A 22009-nucleotide genomic window follows, 5' to 3' on the forward strand; every position below is an offset into this window, starting at 1 on the left:
AGGTTTTTTAATACTCTGGGACGGGTCATCCTTACTATTGTGCTTTTGCTGTCAATTTATATGTTTCGTGGTTATTTTTTAATAATTCTGAATTTTCAAGATTAAAGAGATCATAGCTCTTCTGTGCATTATTAAAATGCCAGTTATTTGTTCAGACTCTTTTTATGCACATATTACAGTGGATACACAAACCTCTTTTGGAAGGAAGGCTTAGTATGAATTGTGAACCTCTGGGATCAAGTGTCAAGCTGTGTGACACAACTAAACTTCCAGGCCATTTGTGTACTTCAGCCTTATTAAGTAAAATGGTGCTTCTTGTATTGGAAAATGCTGCAGTCCATGGAAATGATGATGCTGAAAGAAAGAAAATTGACAATATAAGTAAGTTACAATGGTAAAACTTAAAGGAATTTTATGTTATAGTAGTTTTAACCTGGATTGATAATTAGAAATGCATAGTTAAAGACTGGCATACAGGCATGAGAAATTATCCTTTTACCTTTTGTTGTTGGTTTGTTTTGTTTTTTTTTTTCTTCAGGTCTCTTTTTAAAGTGTAAGTAGTACAAGTGTAGTGTTTATATCCTTGGGACCTTTTTTGATTATATACATCCTACCTCAACAGAACTTTCAACTGGGAGATGTTTGAATTTTCAATGAGCTTCAGATTTGTTCATTGCCAAAACACACAGTGCATTGGCATGAGTGGTCAAGAGGAACTGTATCCCTGCCCTGAGGGTTTAGCCATAATGTAAATATAGCTTGAGGCAGCAATTTTTCTTAATTCCACCAGGTGGAATGTAGTTTCTTTTTATTTTTAGAGTGCTCAAATGAAATTAACAATTCTATCTCCAAAAATCTCACCATGATGAGAAGTGTAATTGCTTGGTGTGGGTCTTTGTAAGCTAATGAAGGAACCACATGCTAGCACTTGTCATCAAATTTGTTGGGTTTTCTTCTGGACTTAGATCTTGATTGTCTTGTCTGCAAGAAGTATATGTCAAAAAAAAGGAGGAGAATAGAGAGGAGTCATGCTTGCTTGATTTGCTTTAAATTTCTTGAATATCTAGAACAGATTACTGTAGCTTTTTGTTTTCTTGTATTTTATGGTACAATGGCAAATATCCAGTTCATGCTCTGAAGCACCTGAGATTGTGTGTAAATATAATACTTTTAATGCCTTAAAAACATATTAAAAAAAACCCAACAAAAACTTGACTTGAAACATCTTGCTTATGCACTGAATATATTCAGCAGTCATTTGTAAACAACAGTTTCTGTTGTTTAATTAGTTGCAGAACTGCTGTACTCCTTACAATGGATTGAAGAACTAGAGAATCCTCCTTCCCTGCTTCTGGACTATCTTCATATGTTAGAAGAGATGCACATCACATACAAGAAGTTCAGTACACTAAGTAATACAGCTAGCCTTCAGCAAACTATATTTGATAGGTATGTTGAATACAAGTAAATTCTTAACTCTGTCTTCACATTTTGTGTTGTATAGAGTATTAAGTGCCACTATATTTCCTTCTCTGTGTTCATTCAAACTTCATCCAAATGCTTTTGTGGTGCTCTGAGCATCTGTATATATTAACCAGGGTCTTTCCTCTTCTTTGAAGATCAGAGGAACATGGAAGACTGTGGTCCTTAACCATGGCTAAAGTGATCCGTGCAGGAAACACTGTATCCTGGGAGAGGAGAGAACTTTTTAAGACAACAGAAGGGTATCTTAATACTGCTGCCTATAAACTTTCAGTTTGTTTTGAATGTTGATAATGTTAAATAATCCTTATTCTGACAAATGACTACTGAAGACTGAAAATTAAGTGATATATGTGTGTGGCATATGAAAGTGAGACTGCGTTTTGGTGTGTGGGATTAGTTACATCAGAGGATATTAGATCATTATGAAACAATTTACATTTTGTTTTCTAGTTAAATTTTTGAGTTCATTTAATTCTTGATGTTTTGCTTGTATTAATAGGTTTCTGCCATTAACAGAGGGCAGATTGCATACACTTCAGTGTTTATCACCTTTCTTAATTGAGGAAGAAAAGAGAGAACTTGTCTTCCATTGTGTGGCTAAACTTATGACATGCACACAGACAGATCTTTCCAGCACTGATGGTGAGTATGTTTTTACCTCAGTCTAGTTCATTAGAATTTAAGAATGCTATTTTGTAATAATGTTTGCTTTTAGGTAAAATGCTTTAACTATAATAATATTATTTTTTCTAGAAAGAAATGTTTTCTCAGTTGCATATTTCTTTCAGACAGTTTTCTGCTTTATTCAGAAAGTATAAGCTATACTGCCTGGTACAAAATTGGAACTAAAGGACTTAGGCTGAATTGTTAAAAGCATTTTGATATTGTTGTACTTCTTGTGTGGTCTATCTTATTTAAACACATCTGTAAATATCAAAGTTTTCAGTTAAGCATTTAGGCTTTACATAGTATGCAAAAATATTACTGTTGTCAACTGGCAGTGTCATCATTGTCTTCAGATGCTTTGGCAAGAACTCTTTCACCATTTACATACAATTTTTCCTTTTTGTTAATTGTATAAACTATCAATTAATCTTCTAGAAGATGGTTTTTTGTTGTTTTTTTTTTTTTTAAAGTTTGGGTTGGATATAGTATTTCTGATTTAACAATGGCATCTGTGGATTACATGTTCAAAGAAGAAAACTTAGGTATTATCCAAACTGTCTTATGATGTTAATGTTACATTCAAATAAAATGATTCAGTCATTTGACACACATTTTAACATTTGTTTTGTCTTGATAATTAAGACTATTGAATATGTATTTTTACTGTATTGTAGGAGCATTTGGGTGTCTTTCCATTTTGAACTCCTGCCTGAATGATAGAAGTGTTGATTGTGATCATCTACTACCTGGAATACTGAAAATCATAATATCTTGGAAAAATGATAATGAGGACAGCTTTCTCTTTAGCTGGTGGGTGCAACTTGGAGATAATTTGGCTTTTTTCATTTCTAAGACAAGCATTTAAAAATACAGACTAGTTATTAACTCAGACAAAATCAATCTGTACATTACAACTGCCATCTACTGTTCTATTATTACATATTTAAACTTTTGTAGAACTACATCCCTTGGTTTCATATACCTGTCTTTAGGTATTTAATAACTCATACTGCAGAAAATTACCTGGATGGCTGAAGACTGGGAAACTAAGGAGTTATTTAAATGCACCTAGATGTCAACTGTTTTCGAAAGCATTTAGAACTGACCAACTTTTGTAAGTGTTGCTGGATATCAGTTCTAAATTCTGATTGCTTATTTCAGTAGCAGGAAGAAAACCTGGATACCAGACTTAGATGTCTGTCTTTTAAAATTCTGGACCCAAAAATGTAACTTGAAAAGCTTCCAGCAAGGAGTGAAGATATACTAACATTCATTTGTCTTGACAATAGTGAGAAAAATCCTGGCAACAAAGTCTCAGAATAATCATAGAACCATAGAGTGGCCTGGGTTGGAAGGCACAGTAAAGCTCATCTCATTCCATGCTGCTGCCAGAGGCAGGGACACCTTCCACTGCACCAGGTTGCTCAGAGCTCCATCCAACCTGGCTTTGAACACTTCCAGGGATGGGGCAGCCACAGCCCCTCTGGGCAACCTGTGCCAAGGCCTCACCCATATCTAATCTAAACTTATAATGTACAATATTTGGACACTTATAATGTACAGTATTTGAAGATTTGAGGGCTTATATTTTTTTTCTTAAATTATTAACTTAAAATTATTATTTTCCTTGCATTGATTTAATTGAAATTGCTAAATTTCATAGGTTATGTAAATATACTACTTGAGCGAATGTGTGAATTTTAGAAATTCATGAATCTGTAATTTAGGAATATTATCTTGGCAGCTAATGTAGAACTTGACCTTTGATAGACAGAGTATCAAAAGCACATAGGGCAAAGTGTGGTGGTGCCAGACTAATTTGTCATGAGAGGAGGAGTGAAGGCAAGAATATAGATAGTCATGTCTGCAACATGAAGGTACATAAGCTTTGGCTGTATTTTTATTACAGCAATCTGAAAGAAACAAGTGCTCAGTTGCTTGGTTTGAACATTGAGATGATCCGTTACTTTCCTTTGTTGCTGAAGTATTCCACAGCTCCTTTGGCCGATAATGAGTGGGACTTCATCATGTGCTCCATGCTGGCTTGGTTAGAGGTAATGTGCAAGCATCCTCACTTTTGATGTGGTTATCTTTTTTGATCATTCCCTGCATATGGCAGGGACACTTGTAATCTCAGTTCAACAAAAATTTGTCACAACGTTAAAAAGAATTGCATAAAGTGTGTGTGTTGGGCTTTGACAAAGGTCATGTGTAGTTTAAAAGCTATACTCTCCTGCTTCTTACTGTATATGGAGATGAAATCAGCTCAATCTTCAAGTAATATGATATTTAATAATGTCATTGGTAATTGGAGAATAATTTTGAAATATGTCTGTTCATAGAATCATAGAATTGATCTTGTTGGAAGAGACCTCCGAGATCATCAAGTCCAACCCTTGATCCAACACCACTGTGGTCACTAGACCACGGCACTAAGTGCCACATCCAGTCTCATCTTAAAAACCTCCAGGGATGGAGAATCCACCACCTCCCCGGGCAGCCCATTCCAATGTGTGATTACTCTCTCTGTAAAAAATTTTTTCCTAATATCCAACCTAAACCTGCCCTGGCAGAGCTTAAGAGTGTGCCCTCTTGTCCTACTGATGGTTGCCTGGGAGAAGAGACCGATGCCCACCTGGCTACGACAGCTGTTGTAGATCTCTGTGTTGAAAAATAATATTCCTTTAAGACCAAAGGCTAACATGACACATAAAAATTAACTGAATAAAAAGCAGTATCTGCATTTCAATGTCTAACTAAACACATGAAATATCAAAATTATATTCTAGCGCTGCTAGGAAACAGGTCAGTGGTCAGCTGACTACTTCCTCATTAAGCAAATAAAGATACAGAATCTCTCACTCTGTTATTGTGCACTTAGAAGGGCAGGCTGGAAACTTCCATGTGACCATTCTTGCATGTGCCTCAAAACTATCTTTTTTTTTTTTTTTTAGATTTAAAAAACAAATAACAAACTTTGTGAAAATCTTGTGTAGGCTAAGTGCTTGGGAATATTTTTAATTTATAATGATATTCCTTTTTGGGGGAACTAGTAAGAACAAAAATAAAAAAAAAAGAAGAAATGTTGGGGGAAAAGAAATATTCTTCTAACAGCCACTTCAATAATTTCTAGTTTTTAATAGCGTGTTGTCAATTCCCTTTTGCAATTTGGAAATGCAAATATGATATTGGTAAAGCTTTTATGTTTGAGAGAGAATAGTGAAAGCACTTCACAGATCAATTTTGTCTCATTGGACTGCACAAGTGCTCCAGGTGTTGTTTGAATTTTCTTTCTGTCATTATAAAGAAGGTTATATAATGGAAGCAATCCAGGATTCTAAATGTTGATGAGACTTTGAAATTAATTTCAGGAAGTCTTACTAGAGTATAATTTACATTTTTAAACACAGCCCACCACCCCAAATAATTTTCAAATGGTCCTCGCAATTGAATCTTCTTTGAACTTATGCATTCTGGTGTAGACAGGGAATGTGAAGCATACTTTAAAGCAAATTTATGGTTAAGAAATCTTTCTCTTTGTTTATTTCCTCCTAGACAACAAGTGAAAACCGTTCCCTTTATCATGTCCCGCTTGTGCAGATTTTTGCCTGTGTTAGTTGTGACTTGGCATCTGCCCTTAGTGCTTACTTTGAAGCTGCAGCTGCTGAAACTACTGAAAATCTCCCTAAGAACTTGATCAGTGAATGGAAAGAATTCTTTTCTGAGGGAATTCACAATTTGCTGTTACCTTTGTTGGTGAAAATCACAGGCAAGTATATGGCAAAGAGGGCAATAGCCAGGCTGTTCTGAAATAGAACTGAATGGGCTGTATTTTTGAATTTATAGGAATATTATGTCAATATAGTTTATAAAAACTCAGATTTTTTAACACTTACATGCTAATTAGAAAAGTAATTGCACTTAACCTACTGATTGTTAAGATTAGATGGGTGCTGCTAAGTGCAGTTTGAGTTATTCCTAGCGATGCTTGTTTGTGATATCATCCACACGTTTTGCATCACGGCTTGTCTTGTTTTGTATAGGAGAAACCAAAAATGCATCAGAAGGTTCTTTTCAGAACTCTGTGTTAATATCTTTGGGTGAAGCTCTAACTTACATATCGAAGGACCAGTTGTTGAACCATAAACTGCCACCGAAGTTTGTTGCAGGCCAGAAAACAAATCTTCCAGATAAACTCCAGACTCTACTGAATACATTGTCTCCATTGTTGCTTTTTCGGGCTCGACCTGTACAGATTTCTGTCTACCACATGCTGTATAAGTAAGAATCAACAAATTTCGCACTTCCTTCACCTCTCACCCCACCCTTTATTTTTTAAATGTGCTGTAGAACGTGCACTTGTAGCTGCATGTTTAGCAAAACCATGTTCCATTACGGGCGAAAATTCTTAACCGGGCAATTTGTGTTCTATATTGGAGAACATTATATAAAGTTATGAATGCTAAATTTAATTGTAAAAGCAGACTTAATATATATACTGAGAAATTTTACTGCAGTACATGAAGATACAATTTTATTTTCTGTATCATAGTTAGATAGATATCAGTATCATAATTGTAAAGCTATTTATTTTTACCCCCAAATGAATCCTAAAATGTAAACTGAAGTGTTCCAGGTTTGACTGGCATCTGACATGATCATTAAATAGTATGACCTTTTTATTTTCACTAATTTAGATAAGGCATTAAGAAAATGAATAAAAATAGGTAGTATTCTTGTGAACTTCTTGGATATCTCTAATACCTAAAGAGAGAATACAGAATTTGAAAAATAGTATGTGCAATAGCTTTATTCTGATAGAGAATTTTATTTTATTTTAGCATGTCTCAGGAAATGTAAGAGATCTGGAAAAGAACTGAGCAAGGCTACATGCTCATTCATGTCACTCATGAACCACCTTTGCAATGGTGACATGTCTCTTAAAGATTGTGTTGTTGTTAAGGAAAAATTGCCATTATTTTATTGCCTATCAGTAATATTGACATCGATAAGCAAAGAACTATGCATCACATATATTAATATAATTTATTAAAAATTATTTAAAAATTAAATATGATTTTCTTTCCATATTTCTATAGATTAATGCCTGAATTACCTAAATTTGATGACGAAAATCTCAAATCCTATGGTGATGAAGAGGAGGAACTGGCATTGTGGGTATTTTTTCCCTCCTTTGTTTGAGACTGTTTTCCATATTTTTAAAATGTGTTCTAAGATTGAAATATGCAGTAGAGTATATAGAGTAGTAGAGTATCTGTCAGAAGTAGTTAAAAGAAAAAAATTACATGGCTATGACAATAGGGTCATAAATATTTAAAATATTCAATATAATTGGTTAAATCTGTCTTTGCTAAAACTGGAGACAGTATTTACAATTTTTTTTAGGTAAAGTTACTAGACTAAATGCCATATATATGCTTGATATTGGAAAATCTTGACAGACTTCTATTCAGAATGTGTCCATCTGCACAGGTAACTTCAGGTATTTGAAACTCCAAAATCAACCTGAGTGTTTTATACAGCTTGAATCTAATAAAATCTATGGTTTGAAGTGGGAGTACAGTAACTGCTTAAAATTCGTTTTGGAACTTCAGCCCAATGATTAATACCTTTCCTAACTGTGGAGGTGCAAAAGGCTTTTTAATCCAAACCCAACAGTGATTAGGAGATCCACTGTTCAGTTGCTCCTTTGTTGGTGTGATAAGAAAGCAAGCAAAGCAGCTATCCATGATGTAGGTTAAATCATCTCAGCCATAGACCCCTTCCAGATTAAGCAATCAGCATTCAGTTTAAATTTGTCTTGTAAGAAGGTAAAAACACCAGTTAAAAAATCCCTATATAGTACTGGTGTGTGAATTTGAAAGTAAATTTTCCTGTAATAAAAGGCCCCTTTTTATGGTCTGCATGCATGGCTTTACTACCATGACTTTCTAGGAAGGCTATGAACATAAATTCAGTTAATGCTGTGCTCAAGATTGGAGTTTACTATTCCAGATAACATTTTTTCCGTAGATCACCTCCAGCAGCTCTTATGTCTATCCTGGCCACTCAAGAACTCTTGCTAGAAAACATCCTGGAATGCATTCCAGTTGGAGAATTTGCAGTTATTCAGCCCCTGAGTGATGAGTTCTGCCTTGTTCTGGGATATCTTCTCACTTGGAAGTTAACATTAGCTTTCTTCAAAGCAGCTTCTTCTCAGGTATATGTTCAGTCTTTTCATTTTAACTGAATTTCTTAAACTACTTATTTAGTTTGAATCTTGAAGCTTCATCCAGCCTTGTTATTGATTATGTAATCCTACCTCTTGTTTTTGTGGAATTAGTGAAATTCTGAAAGCATCCCTGGACTTAGATTTCTGCACTGCTATAGTTGAGGGTGGTAATATTAAGAGGAATGAAGAATTAAGATTCATTAATAGATGGTTCTTTCTTGTGTTTTCAAACAAGCTTGCTACATATTACGATCTTCTAATCATTCAAAATGGTGCAGAGAACTAAATCACTCTTCTGAACACTTGTTCTGAATCACAATCTTGCTTCTCCTCCCTGCAAGGACATATTTGTATCATTTACAGAATAAGCTATATTTATAAAGTGTGTTTTGTATTTTTTGTGTATTTTTTTTAATGGTACCAGCTGCGAGTTCTCTACTCACAATACCTTAGAAGAACTAAGAGCTTGAATAAACTGCTTTATCACTTGTTCAGGCTTATGCCTGAAAACCCTGTCTTTTCTGGACCAACTTCAGAAGTTTCAAATAAGGACACAAAAACCTTCTTTACTGAAGAGCTTCATTTAGATGTTAAAGGTTAGTAAAAATTGTATTTGTGTATTTGAGAGAGCTGTTATATTGCAGAAGTTTAAATATGTTTTTTTTTTGCTTAAAAATACTTATTTAGAAAATCTTACCTATAAAACAGGTACACAGAGAGACAAATACATACATGTGTTTAGAAATCTTTGACTAACACTCCCCATTTGAAACTTTATCAAAGTTGAAATGCTGATCAGAAAAATCAAGGACAACAAAAAACAGGAATAATACATTGCTACTATTGAAATCTGAATGTAAAGATTCCAAAACACTAAAAATGTATGATCTATTCTGGGACCATTGCTTTTAGATATATCTTTTTAATGCTAAATAGAATTTCCATTTTTTCTTGTATTTCAATATATAAATACAAAAAATTAAAAAATATTTTAATATATATATTTTAAATGTTTGAGACACTGTGTTGTTTTTTTCATGCTGTTCTGAAGACCCAGTTAATCAATGATGATGAAAGAAGATACACTGCTTTTTTTTTAGCTGAGAAACATGAAAAAGGGTATTAGTTTTTAAAGTTACTTCATTGAAGTTTTTATTTTATATACATGTGTAGGTATAAGCAAAGAAACTGAGTTTCCATTTCTTAATTTTTGCTTGAACATCACTATGGTGCAGAACAATTTATCTGGATGAGAATTAAGAAAGAATTACTAACATGACAACCCAAGGGAAAGATTTCCCTTATCTCATCATAGAATCAGTAAGGTGGAAAAGACCTCCAAGATCATCCAAGTTCAACCTTTGATCAAACACCACCGTGCCCACTAAACTGTATCACTAAGTGCCCTGTCTACTTGTTTTTTGAACATGTCCAGGGATGGTGACTCCACCACTTCCCTGGGCCGCCTGTTCCAATGCTCAAACACTCTTTCAGTGAAGAATTTTTTCCTAATAACAATCTGAACCTCTTGAGGCCATTTCTGTGCATGAACACTGCAAACCTCAGCTGTTCTCCAAACATCTTATTGCTTGTTCGCTCCAAAGTGAGCATTTTGTAATTTCTATAATATAAAATTATTCTTGACTTGTGATAGTTCACATGTGATTTTTGAGGCGTGAAGTATTAACCTAAGAAACAAAGAAACCAGCCTAGGTAAGAACAGCTGAGTCAAACAAGCCCTCAGAGCAGCAACAATAGGAACATGTATGTGAAATTCTGGTTACCACAGTTCTTTTGAGATCATAATTTTTGTATGTGGTGTGGAGGCACCAACGTCCATGACTAACGTGTTAAGAGTATTTCAGCATCCTTTCTTTCCCTCCCCGGGACAGGAGTGCTGTCATCCCAGATTCCACACTTGGCCTGCTCCGTCTACCACATAACGCTGAAAGACTTGCCGGCCATGGTCAGGCTTTGGTGGAATAGCTGTGAAAAACGTGTCTTCAATGTTGTAGATAAATTTACGAGCAAATACGTCAGCAGTGTCCTTTCTTCCCAGGAAATATCTTCTGTTCAGACCAGCACACAGTTGTTTAATGGCATGACGGTTAGTAAGACTTTTTGTCCTTTCTTTTTATTTACTTCAGTTTTTCGCAAACATTTTGGGAAATCTGACTTCTCATAACCAGCCTGTGGTTCTGAGTGTTTGATGTGATTGCATTTTTGTTGTTCTAAATGACTGATGAAACATAATTTTGCTTGGTATCAATATATTCAATTGATGTTTATTAATATTCTGTTTAGAAAAAAAAAGAAAGAATGGGTTTCAGGATGTTGGAGAAGTTGAAGAAGTGGAAGATAACTGTTATCAATATACTACTTTTTGCTTTTTAAACAAAATGTAACCCATCAGTAGATTGGAAAATGGCTGGTAATCTCCTTTGAGTTTGCCAAGATATAAGTAGATTTTTGTTTTCTTTGAGAAAAATGTTTACCTGGTCTAAGAAAATTATTTAATGCGTATAGTAACGTATTTATAGTTTATATGATCTGTGTATAAAGACTAGAGATGGTGAGTATCTCTCTGGAGTTTTTTTAATATGTGCATTTTTTTCATAGGTAAAAGCTCGGTCTGCAGCACGAGAAGTCATTGCTACCTATTCAGTTGATGATATCTTTATTGAACTAATAATACAGCTTCCACCAAACTACCCACTGGGATCCATAACAGTTGAGAGTGGAAAGAGGGTTGGTGTGGCTGTTCAGCAGTGGCGTAATTGGATGCTACAGTTAAGCACATACCTTACACATCAGGTGGGTTTAAAGAAAGATCCTAGTTTTGAAAAGTTAAAAGTCCATATAATAGAAAAATATTCCTGGTAGTGCAGTATTGTATAGATCTGGGTAATGGATCTCATCAGTTGATCACAAAGCACTTCATAGGATTCGGGTCACTCTTACCATCTGCTTTTTTCCAGATGCTTAAACAGAGGTAAAAATGATCAGCCTGCTAAGTCCTGTTAAATCCATAGCCTGAGTTGAAAATTCACTCTTAAAACACAGACCACTGTTTGCCCCATGTGGCAATGCCATCTCAACTATAATTTGAAAAAAACCCCAAACAAACAACACCAAAAAAAATATCAAACCCGAAAACCCAGTCCATGAAATTCTCTAAAAGACTGGTGGTTGCTGAAGTTGCATCATCTGTGGTTTAACAAAGCAGTTATTGAAAATTTTAAAATCTCCTTTTAAGTGCTCCTAAATGCATTCTACCTCTGTGATGAATACTCGCATTTCTGTAGATTAGACTATCATAAGTTACTCACTGCATGTATTGCACATAATTTCAGATTATAAAGCCTTCAGGCTTTGTTTTCTTCATGTGTTGATGAATAATAGTAGGAATAGTCCAAAGGAATTCTACAGTATTAACAGCTCTTTTTCCTCTGTTAGAATGGAAGTATTATGGAAGGCTTATCTTTGTGGAAAAATAACGTTGATAAACGTTTTGAAGGCGTTGAAGATTGCATGATCTGCTTTTCAGTCATTCATGGTTCCAACTATTCTCTTCCCAAAAAAGCTTGCAGAACATGCAAGAAAAAGTTTCATTCAGCTTGCTTGGTAAGTACCTTGACTAAATCTTTTTAAATAGGCAAAATATCCTGGAATCATAGAGCACTTTGGGTTGGAAGGGACCTTATAGCTCATCTAGTTCCAACCCCCCTGCCATAGGCAGGGACACTTCCACTAGACCAGGTTGCCCAGAACCCCATCCAACCTGGCTATCCATATCGTTTAAACCATCTAGTTTAAACTTCTAGTGTAGTACCATCAGTTTTCCACTTTGTCATTGGAGTATCTGGGATTAACTGAACTCATAAATTATCTCTGGATTTTGTACTAAGACGTAAGGGCATGTAATGAGAGGGGCTGCTACAGTGTGTGTGTAATATGTGTATATACAAATACATACGTATATGTACACATGCATACATGTACAAGTGGAAAGGGTTTTTTTTTTAAAGTGTAGTTAATGTTTTGGTAGTTACATCATTGGCAAATAATGATTATTACTGATGTACAGCGTTCCTGATATTCAGCTTGCATTTGTATATTAAACAGCTGTCTTTCTCTTTTTTCAGTACAAATGGTTCACATCCAGCAACAAATCCACGTGTCCACTCTGTCGAGAGACATTCTTCTGAAATAAAACTGTCTTTCTTCTTTCTGCGAGCTACATAACATGAAGAGCAGGCGATAAACTGTATGTTGAAAGAAGCTAACTCCTTGGAAATAATGTCAGTTACTTTAAATTCTTCACCAGTGGAATATGACATATATTTACCTCTGGACTGTTGTTTTTGTAAGTTTGAAGATTCTTCTTTGATATAAAGAAATAGATAACAATAATTTATTTTAATTGGTATATTTTTAAGATATGTTAAAAATTTCAGAAATAATGCAGAGTTATGTCTGAAAAAGTGGTGTTTAAGCCACAGCATAGTTGATTAAAACCTCTTATTTTAGGCATAGTCTAACATGGTGTTATGTAATTAACCCAGATCATACCTCTTAATATAACAGGTGAATATAAAAGAGGTGGTATAAAGACTTGATTTTTGATTATGATGCATTCATAATACTCCCTCTTATGGAGGAAAAAAAATGTTGTTGCTGTTAGACATTAAGGCATGAAACTACAGTGAGAATCTTCTGTTAAAACATAAAATTTAAACATAGCCTGTTCTAAATTAACATGTTTATAAATTGAAGTTTCCCTTTAACAGTTTCTTTTTCCCAAAACTCCTCAGCCATCCAGCAGCCTAAAAACATGAAAGCTCAGAAGCCCAACTAAGTAGAGAGAGCACAATCATTCCTGCATGACAATGAATAACACCATCTATTTATTGCTGATTGGCTTCTAAAGAGAAGGCATACACACTTATCAATCTTTGTTTATCTTCATTAGCTGGCAAATTAGCTATTGCTGAATGTCCACCGTATTTCCACTGTCCTATAATAATAAGGACTCTTAAGTGAATATACGGATGTATCTGAACTTAATAGCTTTCAACTACAGATTTTTTTCATGCCTTCTTTTTTTTAACAGCGGTAGCATACTAACATATTCCAACCTGGATGATATTTGTGGTGCATTTCTTTGAAAAGTCAATAAAAGGGGGGAATAAATAAATTTTGTCTATCTCTGTAGTCTCTGGATTGCTGTCTCTTCCTTTGTGTGATAAACTTTCAGGCATTAATAGTATAAATTTTAGGTTCTGTATGCTTTCTCAAAGTTGGTCACTTTTGAAGTGACAGCTCTAGAAATGATTTTAGCTGTTGATAACTGAAGTCTATATTTTTAACAGGTAAGACTGGGCTTCCAGAGGAGAAATTCCTTGACATTTTTTTTGAGTAAGAGAGAATGGAAAGGATTTAACACTGGTATTGAAAAGGTCTAACTGAAAAGACAGAGTAGGTAGAGCTGTATTGTTTCATAGTTATTGATGCTAAAACTCCAGGATTGTCTCAGTTGCATCACTTTGGTTATTCTATTTACAAGGTCAGTAACTGACTTGAAGGCCAGTTGGGGTTAACCAGGTAATGCTTGAAAAGAGCCATATGAAACTCTTCTAGCAGACCTTAACAAATGCTAAGTGTACATACACACATCTGTAGATGGCAAATTTCAAAATTAAAAAAAAGTGACCTGTTGTGTCACTAGTTCCCAGTCTTCACCAGGATGATGGGAGCATAACAGGGATCACCTCTGGCAGAACTCACCTGTGTTCTCATTTGGAGTGCATTTCGAGAAGTACTTCCACCAAAGCTGCAGCAGACCAACTGGAGCCAGGAGAACTGCCTCATGAATTATTTAAGTGGATGCATGTATTTCCTTTTCCAAATAGCCAGTTGTTAGACAGTTCAGTGCAATTATTCTTTTGTTCAAAGCATGTTGTTTTATTACACTTTCTGTTCTGATTTTTATTATTCTGTCCTTTATAACTTAAAACTGCACACACTGTTGAGTGCTGTGATCTAATGTGCTGGATGACTGCGCTCTTTTTATCTTTGATTACCTATTTTAAAACTAATTCTTTAGTGATAACTAAAATCTAGACAGTTTAATTAAAACTTCCTTTTGTTAAACACGTAGCTTAATTCTATTGCATGTTTTGATTGCATCTTAAAATCTTCTGATTAGCCAAAGGGGTTAACATGGTAAAACTTCTAGAAGGGTCTATGGCTGTGACAGCATTTTGGTTCATTCAAACAGCCCTGTGCCTATAACATCAAATCCCATGATTCTACAGAAAGACAAAATTGTGCATAAAACCTCTTCTAACAGTTTTGTAAGGGGAAACTGAAGCAAAAAAAAAAGTGTGGCTTTGCTAAGGTCTGTCATCGAGTCAAAAAGGTTCTAGAAGTAGGAAGCAGGCAAATTGCAATATAGCTTCTCAGAAGTGACTAGTTGGTCACTACAAAATCAAAACTTTGCTTAAAATCTTCAGTGTGGAAACACTTCACATCACGTATGGCACAAAGTTTCTCTAAACAAGTTATTCAGAAGGTAAAACAAAAGTCCTGAGTCAAGCCTCACTTTGGTCAATGAAATGCAATTTTTTTTTAGCCTCAGTAGTTTCAAGAACTGTAATTTCTAGTATATTGTATAAATGTTAAGCAACACCTTTATCATGACTGCATCTTCCTTCTAAACCCTCTTGTTGTGTGTTTGTGTTCACATTCATGTTCATTCATATAAAAACAAATGGACAGAAAAGTTACTGAAAGGAGCTGTTAGCTGTGTTTGAATTGCTGAATTGACTTGCAGCCTTGTTCTTCAGTGGCCTGCTAAGCTGGGGAATGGCAGCTCTCAAGAGTGTAAAACAATCACCACTGCACATTTCCTGCAATTCAGTTCTTTTTTCTATCTTCTTCAGGATGGTTTAAGGAATAATTTTTATGCCAGACTGGCCTAAGTTGACTTTTGACCTGTATGAGCTTCTTTGCAGTCAAATACCTCAAGTGGCATAGAAAGGCATGTTTGTGCTAACAGCACCTCCACTTTTGCCTGTCTAAACCCTCCTTTTTTCGATCTCCTGGAGAAGTTTTTTTAGGTCGCTGCAGAGGAAAGCTCTCCATTGGGGTCTCTTGGTCAGGAAATACCTTCCTATTTTGGATAGTGATTTTGAGAAAGGACTTTTATTCCACTTCTCTACTTCCTTACACTCATTGTGTTCAGTTACCCAGGAAGTAGCCTTTTTAACTGCATGCTTTTTTCCTTCTTAATACCTTTTCACGGATGACTACTTTTCATCTAGATTACTCCATAGTAGTATCCTCCTTGTAAAATGGCATAAAAGGGAGCACAATCACCATGTTACTGCCCACAAGACTTCAGGAAAGGAATAGCATGCCTTGAATCATAGAATTAAGGTTGAAAAGACCTTTAAGATCATGAAGTCCAACCAACCTACCACCACTTCCATGTTCACTATTAAACCATGTCCTCAAGTGCTATATCCACATGTTTTTTGAACATTTCCAGGGATGGTGACTCCACATTTCCTTGGAAGCCTATTCCAAAGCTTGACAACTCTCTGTGTGAATTTATTTTTTTTTTAATACCTAATCTAAACCTCCCCTGGTGCAACTTGAGGCTTTTTCCTCTCATCCTGTCACTTGTTACCTGGGAGAAGAGGCCAACCCACACCTGGGTGCAACCTCCCTTCAACGAGTGGTAGAGTGACAAGGTGTCCCCTGAGCCTCCTGTTCTCCAGGCTAAACACCCCCAGCTCCCTCAGCTGCTCATCAGACTTGTCCTCCACACCCTCCCCCAGCTCCCCTGCCCTTCTCTGGATACGCTTCAGCACCTCAACGTTCTTCCTGAACTAAGGGGCCCAAAACTGAATCCAGGATTTGAGGTGTGGCCTCACCAGTGCCCAGCACAGGGGGACAATCACTGCCCTGGTCCTGCTGGCCACACTATTGCTGACACAGGCCAGGATGCCACTGGGCCTCTTGGCCACCTGGGCACACACTGGATCATGTTCAGCCACTGTCAACCTGCACCTCCAGGTTCTTTTCTGCTGGGCAGCTTTCCAGTCACTCTGCCCCCAGCCTGTAGCACTGCAGGGGGTTGTGGTGACCCAAGGGCAGGACCTGGCACAGGAAAGACACTTGCTTCACCTTTCTGTTCACAAGTACACCATTTCCTTCTGACAGAAACAAACTTGCTCATTGTGCCTTACACCTGTAAAGGTGCCTGATACTACATCACAAGGAGTACCACTGATTCAAAGTATTCCTTTAAACCCAGCATAGCTACAAACTAGCTATAAAACCAGGAGGAATTACATCAAGTACATTATTGTAACAAGACACAATGACAAATATACAAATACTTATTTATAGAGGAAAAAGCCTTTGGTGTTTAAGTGCAAATGCAGCAGGGTGGGTTACTTCATGGTTCCTCCACAACTGCCCTGCAGATAGCCAGAGGATAACTGTACCTCTGCCAGCAGACAACAGCTGGTTCACATCCAGAATAAATATAAATACAGAGTCTTGATCAGTCTCACTGCCGTAATCAGGAAGTGAGAATACACCTCAAGAAGGTCAAAATCTTGGTTTAAAAATTATTTGAAAACTTCAGTGTTCAGCTGACAACCAGATGTTCAACTTTCTGCATGCCTACTACCTGGAAGGTGAAGAGAAATTATCAAGACTTCCTAAATTTGAGGATAGCCAGCTTCTCTTGTCCTGCTTGCCTGGAAAGTACTTGTATGCCTTCTAAGCCACTTTTCTTCATTGTTTCCAGAATTTCATCTGTAATTGAAAGTTCAGTGTTTACAACTGAATTAGAAACTGGTTATAAAGTATCTGTCAAATGTAAACTGTAAAGCAAAGATTATAAACTATGTCCTCTTATTCTTTCAGACAGTCATTTTTATGCAAAATAATCTCCCACCAAGAATAAATTTACTACCCAAAGTTCAGTATTTTTTTATTAATAAAGAAGAAAAATTCTGTATGAAGCTAAACTGTGGGAGAAAGGAAAAAGGAGATTTTGCAGCATTGTCTCCCAAAAGCTGCCTAATAAATCAGGTGTGAAGAATAATCTTTCTTCTTAAAATTACTTGATAACTTGTAGCCATTAGCATTAGATCAGAAGAAACAAGGCCAAATCTTTTCCCTACACCTTTAAAATGAAAGATGTCACATTTCTAGCTAAGGGCTTCTGCCTTTTAAGTTAACACCACCATTCTCTTCCATAAGAAAGGATTGGCCTGGCTTTGTTAATTAGTTCAGAAGATTTACAGTCACCTCTCAGACTTGGAACTGAACTCTTGCAGAGCTGCTGGGGTCCTACCTACTACCATTTTCCAAATTAGCTTGGGGAGGTCTTAGTTTTGATAAATTTGCTTGTATTTTTGGTCTAGCTGTGATCAATATTTTGATTAACAGTGTTAAAACTGGTTTGGCACATTTAAATGTCCAAGGACAGTGATCACCTGGATTATTTTCTTTAATTGTGACCAAGTAGAATAATCCTCCTGGTGAAAGTAGGTCTGGTACTAACGGGAAAACTCTATCCATTACCTCTCTGCCCTGTTTGCCACCAGCCCAGGATACCTCTATTCCATGGCCTTTCACCTAGGAAGAATGAAAACAAAGACTGTCATAACACAGAATGCTAGAATTGTCACTGGTACTTGTAAGAGAAACATCACTATAATCTCTAGGTTTAGGTGTCTGCCATTAGAAGTCTGACAATTCTGATTCAGCAGGTTAGTTTATGCAGCAAATTACTTCAAGACTACTTTCTACAGGATGAACATACTATTTTGTTTCAAGTTCTATTCTTAAACTGAATTAAAAAGAGCTACATTGTCACATACTTTGTATGTTTTTTCTTGTAATGTTTTATGAGCTTGTTTGCCAAGTCAAAGGTGGTCAGAAAACCCCTGAAGTGTTTGTGGGTCAAATTCTGAGAGTAGGAGTCTGCAGAAGCAGAGGATTTTTATTCTGCAGGAAACAAATGCATTTTCAGTTGAAAGTCTTCTATAAGAATTCCTTAGCATGCCTAACAGAAGTCCTACATGGTTTATTCTTGATGGAGGAAGCAGGTATTGAGAAGCAGCAGCTAGCAATCCTTATTCCCACGTAGAGTTTATAGGGAACTCCAGCATTTTCACTAAATCAGTGCTGGTCCTACAACATCCTTTACTATTTCAAAAAAACCCTTGCAGTTTTCATAGCAGGGTCTTTCTGATTTGCCGTCTCTCCTCTGACAGTAGAAATACTATTTTTATTGTGTATTTCAAATTTTTCTTACCTCTTCAGAAGGTGTTACCACATATGGTGGATTAAACAGCAGCAGATCAACCTTCCCATTTAATCTTGGAGACAATCCTCTGACCTGTAGATGAAGTTGATGATTCTTTTGTGTGGGGTTTTTTTTTTGAAACATGAAGAATGCAGAACAATTTCAATAGTCTTATGATTATGTTATGCATAAGTTGTAGAAAAGCAAGAGACACGTGTGGACACAGGGGTAGCACTTTATTCTTGCTCAGTTCAGAATTTAAGTTAGATATAAAAGAATGTTGAGTTTTTCATTGGTTGACATTTGTTAGCCAAAATGACTGATCTGTGACAACTGCACTTCAGTTCTCAGGTATGAGCAGTTGTTCATCCATTTTAAATCCCATTTATTGTTGCCTATCTAAATCATCTTTTGTAAACATATATATTCAGGGTTAAAAGATGAGAAAAGTAGGTTTTCTCCATATCAAATTTTGTAAGAAACGAAAAGTAACAATATACACAGGTCCTAATTAAATCAGAAAAGGCTGAGAACTAAGAACTGTATAGCTTTAGAGGAAGGGGATCCATGCTTTTAAAAAGAAGGTTTGTTCTAGGCTTTTTAGTTACTTTTCAGTATCAGGGCCACAAAGATGATTACAGGTCTGGAGCATCTCTCTTACGAGAAGAGATTGCAGGAGCTGGGCCTGCTTAGTCTGCAGAAAAGACTGGGGGAGGGGGAATCTCATTAATGCATATAAATATCTCAAAGATGGGTGCCAAGAGGATGGTGCCAGACTCTTTTCAGTGGTGCCCAACAACAAAACAAGGAGTAATGACCATAAACTAAAACACAACAAGTTCCACCTCAGCATGAGGAAGAACACTGGAACAGGCTGTCCAGGGAGGTCATGGATTCTCCCTCTCTGGAGACATTCAAAATCCACCTGGACATGTTCTTAACTATTGTGTGATTCCGTGATCTCTAATAAGTATTAAAAAAATTACAAAAACTATAAAGAAGATATTATTGAAACATCTATCTTACCAAGTCAGTAATGACTGGCTGAAGGTGAACATTGTTAAGCCGAGCTGTCTCCTGTGTACAGTAAGCTGCCATGGGGTTGATATCTGTACATCTAAAAGCAAAATATTACTAAGTGTAAGTTATAGGCTACCGTACATGGAAGTTTAACCCTATGAACCATGTGCTAATTTATGTACTCTCAAAGAAAATATCCATTTCAGCATCCTTTACTTTGCAAGTAAATAGCAAAAAACACCTGGTAAAATACACACATTGTATTAGCAGCTAAACCACTCAATGCTACACTGTAAGGCTTAATGGCTGTCTGAAAGCTGAAGTGTAGGATTTCCACTTGAACGCTAGCTCTGCATAAATATATATATTCATACAAGTCTCTAATAAAATTCAGTTACTGCCAACATCCAAGTAACTAATCTCATGAGACCACAGGAAGACTAGTCAGTGGGTAAAATTTAAGATTCAACCCAGCAAACACAAGCGTAGGCATGGAAAAATGGAACTGTAGTCACAGCACTACTTAATTGTTACAGAACCTGAAGTAAATAGTTCAGTACCTGTTGTGGTGCATCCCCTTTTGCCCTCAGTCCACATCTCAGAAATGCTCAACAGGCTTTCTTTTTGCTTTAATTTCCTTAGCTGTAGAACTGAGCTAATATTTCTTTGTAAACAGTTTTTAAAATGGGAAAATGAGAAATATATATGTGAGGGCTAAGCATTCTTTATTATTGCATGCAACAGTTTAAATGCTGTTATGCTTACATGTACAGCGCACTGGATCCAAGAATGGAAGAAGCCAGAAATGTTGAAACCACACCAGATCCAGATCCTATTTCAAGGCAGATCTCAACTCTAAAGAGAGAAAACTCTGGATGACTTTTATTTATAACATATAAGAGCATCACAACAGACACAGCATTAGTCAAGACAGTGTTATAAAACATGCTGTCCTTCTCCCAGATGTGCTAAAGTCATAGAATATCATAGAATATCCTGAGTTGGAAGGGACCCACAAGGATCATCAATTCCAGCTCCTGAACTTGCTGGTCACATGGCCCTCAATGCTCACATTATGTCACCTCTCCCATAGTGGCTTCCAGGCCTCCTGGTGCCCATACAGATGATTCCTGGTGATCACAAACCACTTCTGGAAACACATATGTTTCTCCTATGCCTAACATGAAAGTTTCTGTTAACTATGCAATCTCAACAGTACAAACCACATTTCTACAGCATTTATTGTACATTTATTGTAGCGAGGCTGAACTGCAACAGAAATTATGAAAGATCACTGTGAAGCCGCTCAAAGAGAGCAGGGCTCAAATACACGGCATCGTAGAATATTCTGAGCTGGAAGGGACTCACAAGGATCATCAAAGTCCAACTCCTGCCCCTGTGCAGGACACCCCAAGAGTAACACCATGTGCCTGAGAGCATCGTCCAAACCCTCCCTGAACTCTGTCAGGCTTGGGGCTGTGACCACTTCCCTGGGGAGCCTTTTCCAGTGCCCAACCACCCTCTGGGTGAACAATGTTTTCCTGATATCCAGCTTCAATCTTCCCTGACACAACTTCATGCCGTTCCCTCGGGGCTTGTCACTGGCAAACAGAGAGCAAAGATCAGTGTCTGTCCTTCCACTTCCCCTCACGAGGGAAGCTATGGGGTCTGCCCTCAGTATGCTCTTCTCCAGGCTGAACAAGTCCAGTGACCTCAGCCGCAACTCGTATGGCCCCTCTAGACCCTTCACCATCTTCGCAGCCCTCCTCTGGATACTGACAGCTTTACGACCCGTCTGATACTGCGGCGCCCAGTCCCCCTGTGACAGCAATCCCTCAGCAGATAAACCCCCTCCTCAGGCGCCTGGCGGCCGGTGCCGCTCCCGCCCCTCCGCTCCGCCCCTACCGGGCCTCCCGCAGGCGGCCCGCGTCCTGCTCCAGCGCATCCAGCAGCAGGAAGGTGTCCTCGGCCGGCTCGTACACGTCGCGGAAGGGCCCCCCGGGGCCCAGGTGTCCGTACAGCGGGGTGGGCAGCGCCGGCCCCGCCATGGCGGCACCTCCGGCGCGGGGGGGAAGGGGCGGGCCGGGGGAGGGAACTGCGCGGGCCGGGCCTGAGGCGGGCGGGGCGGCATCGCTGCGATCCCACCGAGCCCGCGTTAAACACCCTCGGTGTGCGCGGCCATCCCGCCGCGGGTGTCCGTGAGTGCTGATGTGAGAGAACCCTGCTGGTGTTGCTCATAATTTTGGTGTCCGCTTCACAGATTGTGTTTCCAC

The 22009-nt window shown here is 37.4% G+C and overlaps 2 protein-coding genes across 4 annotated transcripts in view; one reads left to right on the top strand and one right to left on the bottom strand.

Annotated features, from left to right (window-relative positions):
* Positions 1 to 13597, top strand: part of LTN1 (listerin E3 ubiquitin protein ligase 1) — a 30584-nt gene extending 16987 nt beyond the window's left edge. For both annotated transcript variants that reach the window (XM_032679758.1, XM_032679759.1), the window contains 15 exons: positions 180 to 381; positions 1290 to 1449; positions 1620 to 1724; positions 1985 to 2127; positions 2826 to 2961; positions 4061 to 4205; positions 5707 to 5920; positions 6195 to 6432; positions 7251 to 7325; positions 8185 to 8371; positions 8808 to 8979; positions 10276 to 10490; positions 11003 to 11197; positions 11840 to 12007; positions 12529 to 13597. In XM_032679758.1, coding sequence (XP_032535649.1) covers positions 180 to 381; positions 1290 to 1449; positions 1620 to 1724; positions 1985 to 2127; positions 2826 to 2961; positions 4061 to 4205; positions 5707 to 5920; positions 6195 to 6432; positions 7251 to 7325; positions 8185 to 8371; positions 8808 to 8979; positions 10276 to 10490; positions 11003 to 11197; positions 11840 to 12007; positions 12529 to 12591 — 2418 coding nt within the window. In that variant the 3' untranslated portion in view covers positions 12592 to 13597. The remainder of the gene's footprint in view (positions 1 to 179; positions 382 to 1289; positions 1450 to 1619; positions 1725 to 1984; positions 2128 to 2825; positions 2962 to 4060; positions 4206 to 5706; positions 5921 to 6194; positions 6433 to 7250; positions 7326 to 8184; positions 8372 to 8807; positions 8980 to 10275; positions 10491 to 11002; positions 11198 to 11839; positions 12008 to 12528) is intronic.
* Positions 13598 to 16773: 3176 nt separating this feature from the next.
* Positions 16774 to 21800, bottom strand: N6AMT1 (N-6 adenine-specific DNA methyltransferase 1). 2 transcript variants are annotated; one of them, XM_032679769.1, is made up of 6 exons: positions 21642 to 21800; positions 20502 to 20591; positions 19743 to 19833; positions 18726 to 18809; positions 17902 to 18043; positions 16774 to 17215 (listed from the first exon to the last, which is right to left on the bottom strand). In XM_032679769.1, the coding sequence occupies exons 1-6, from the start codon at positions 21782 to 21784 to the stop codon at positions 17109 to 17111; spliced, it is 657 nt and encodes a 218-aa protein (XP_032535660.1). In that variant the 5' UTR covers positions 21785 to 21800; the 3' UTR covers positions 16774 to 17108. The 2 variants fall into 2 exon arrangements, with proteins under 2 accessions (XP_032535660.1, XP_032535659.1); XM_032679768.1 differs by having other exon boundaries at positions 18726 to 18830.
* Positions 21801 to 22009: the final 209 nt, after the last annotated feature.

The sequence above is a fragment of the Chiroxiphia lanceolata genome, chromosome 2 (assembly GCF_009829145.1).
Source record: "Chiroxiphia lanceolata isolate bChiLan1 chromosome 2, bChiLan1.pri, whole genome shotgun sequence".
NCBI classification, from domain to species: domain Eukaryota; kingdom Metazoa; phylum Chordata; class Aves; order Passeriformes; family Pipridae; genus Chiroxiphia; species Chiroxiphia lanceolata.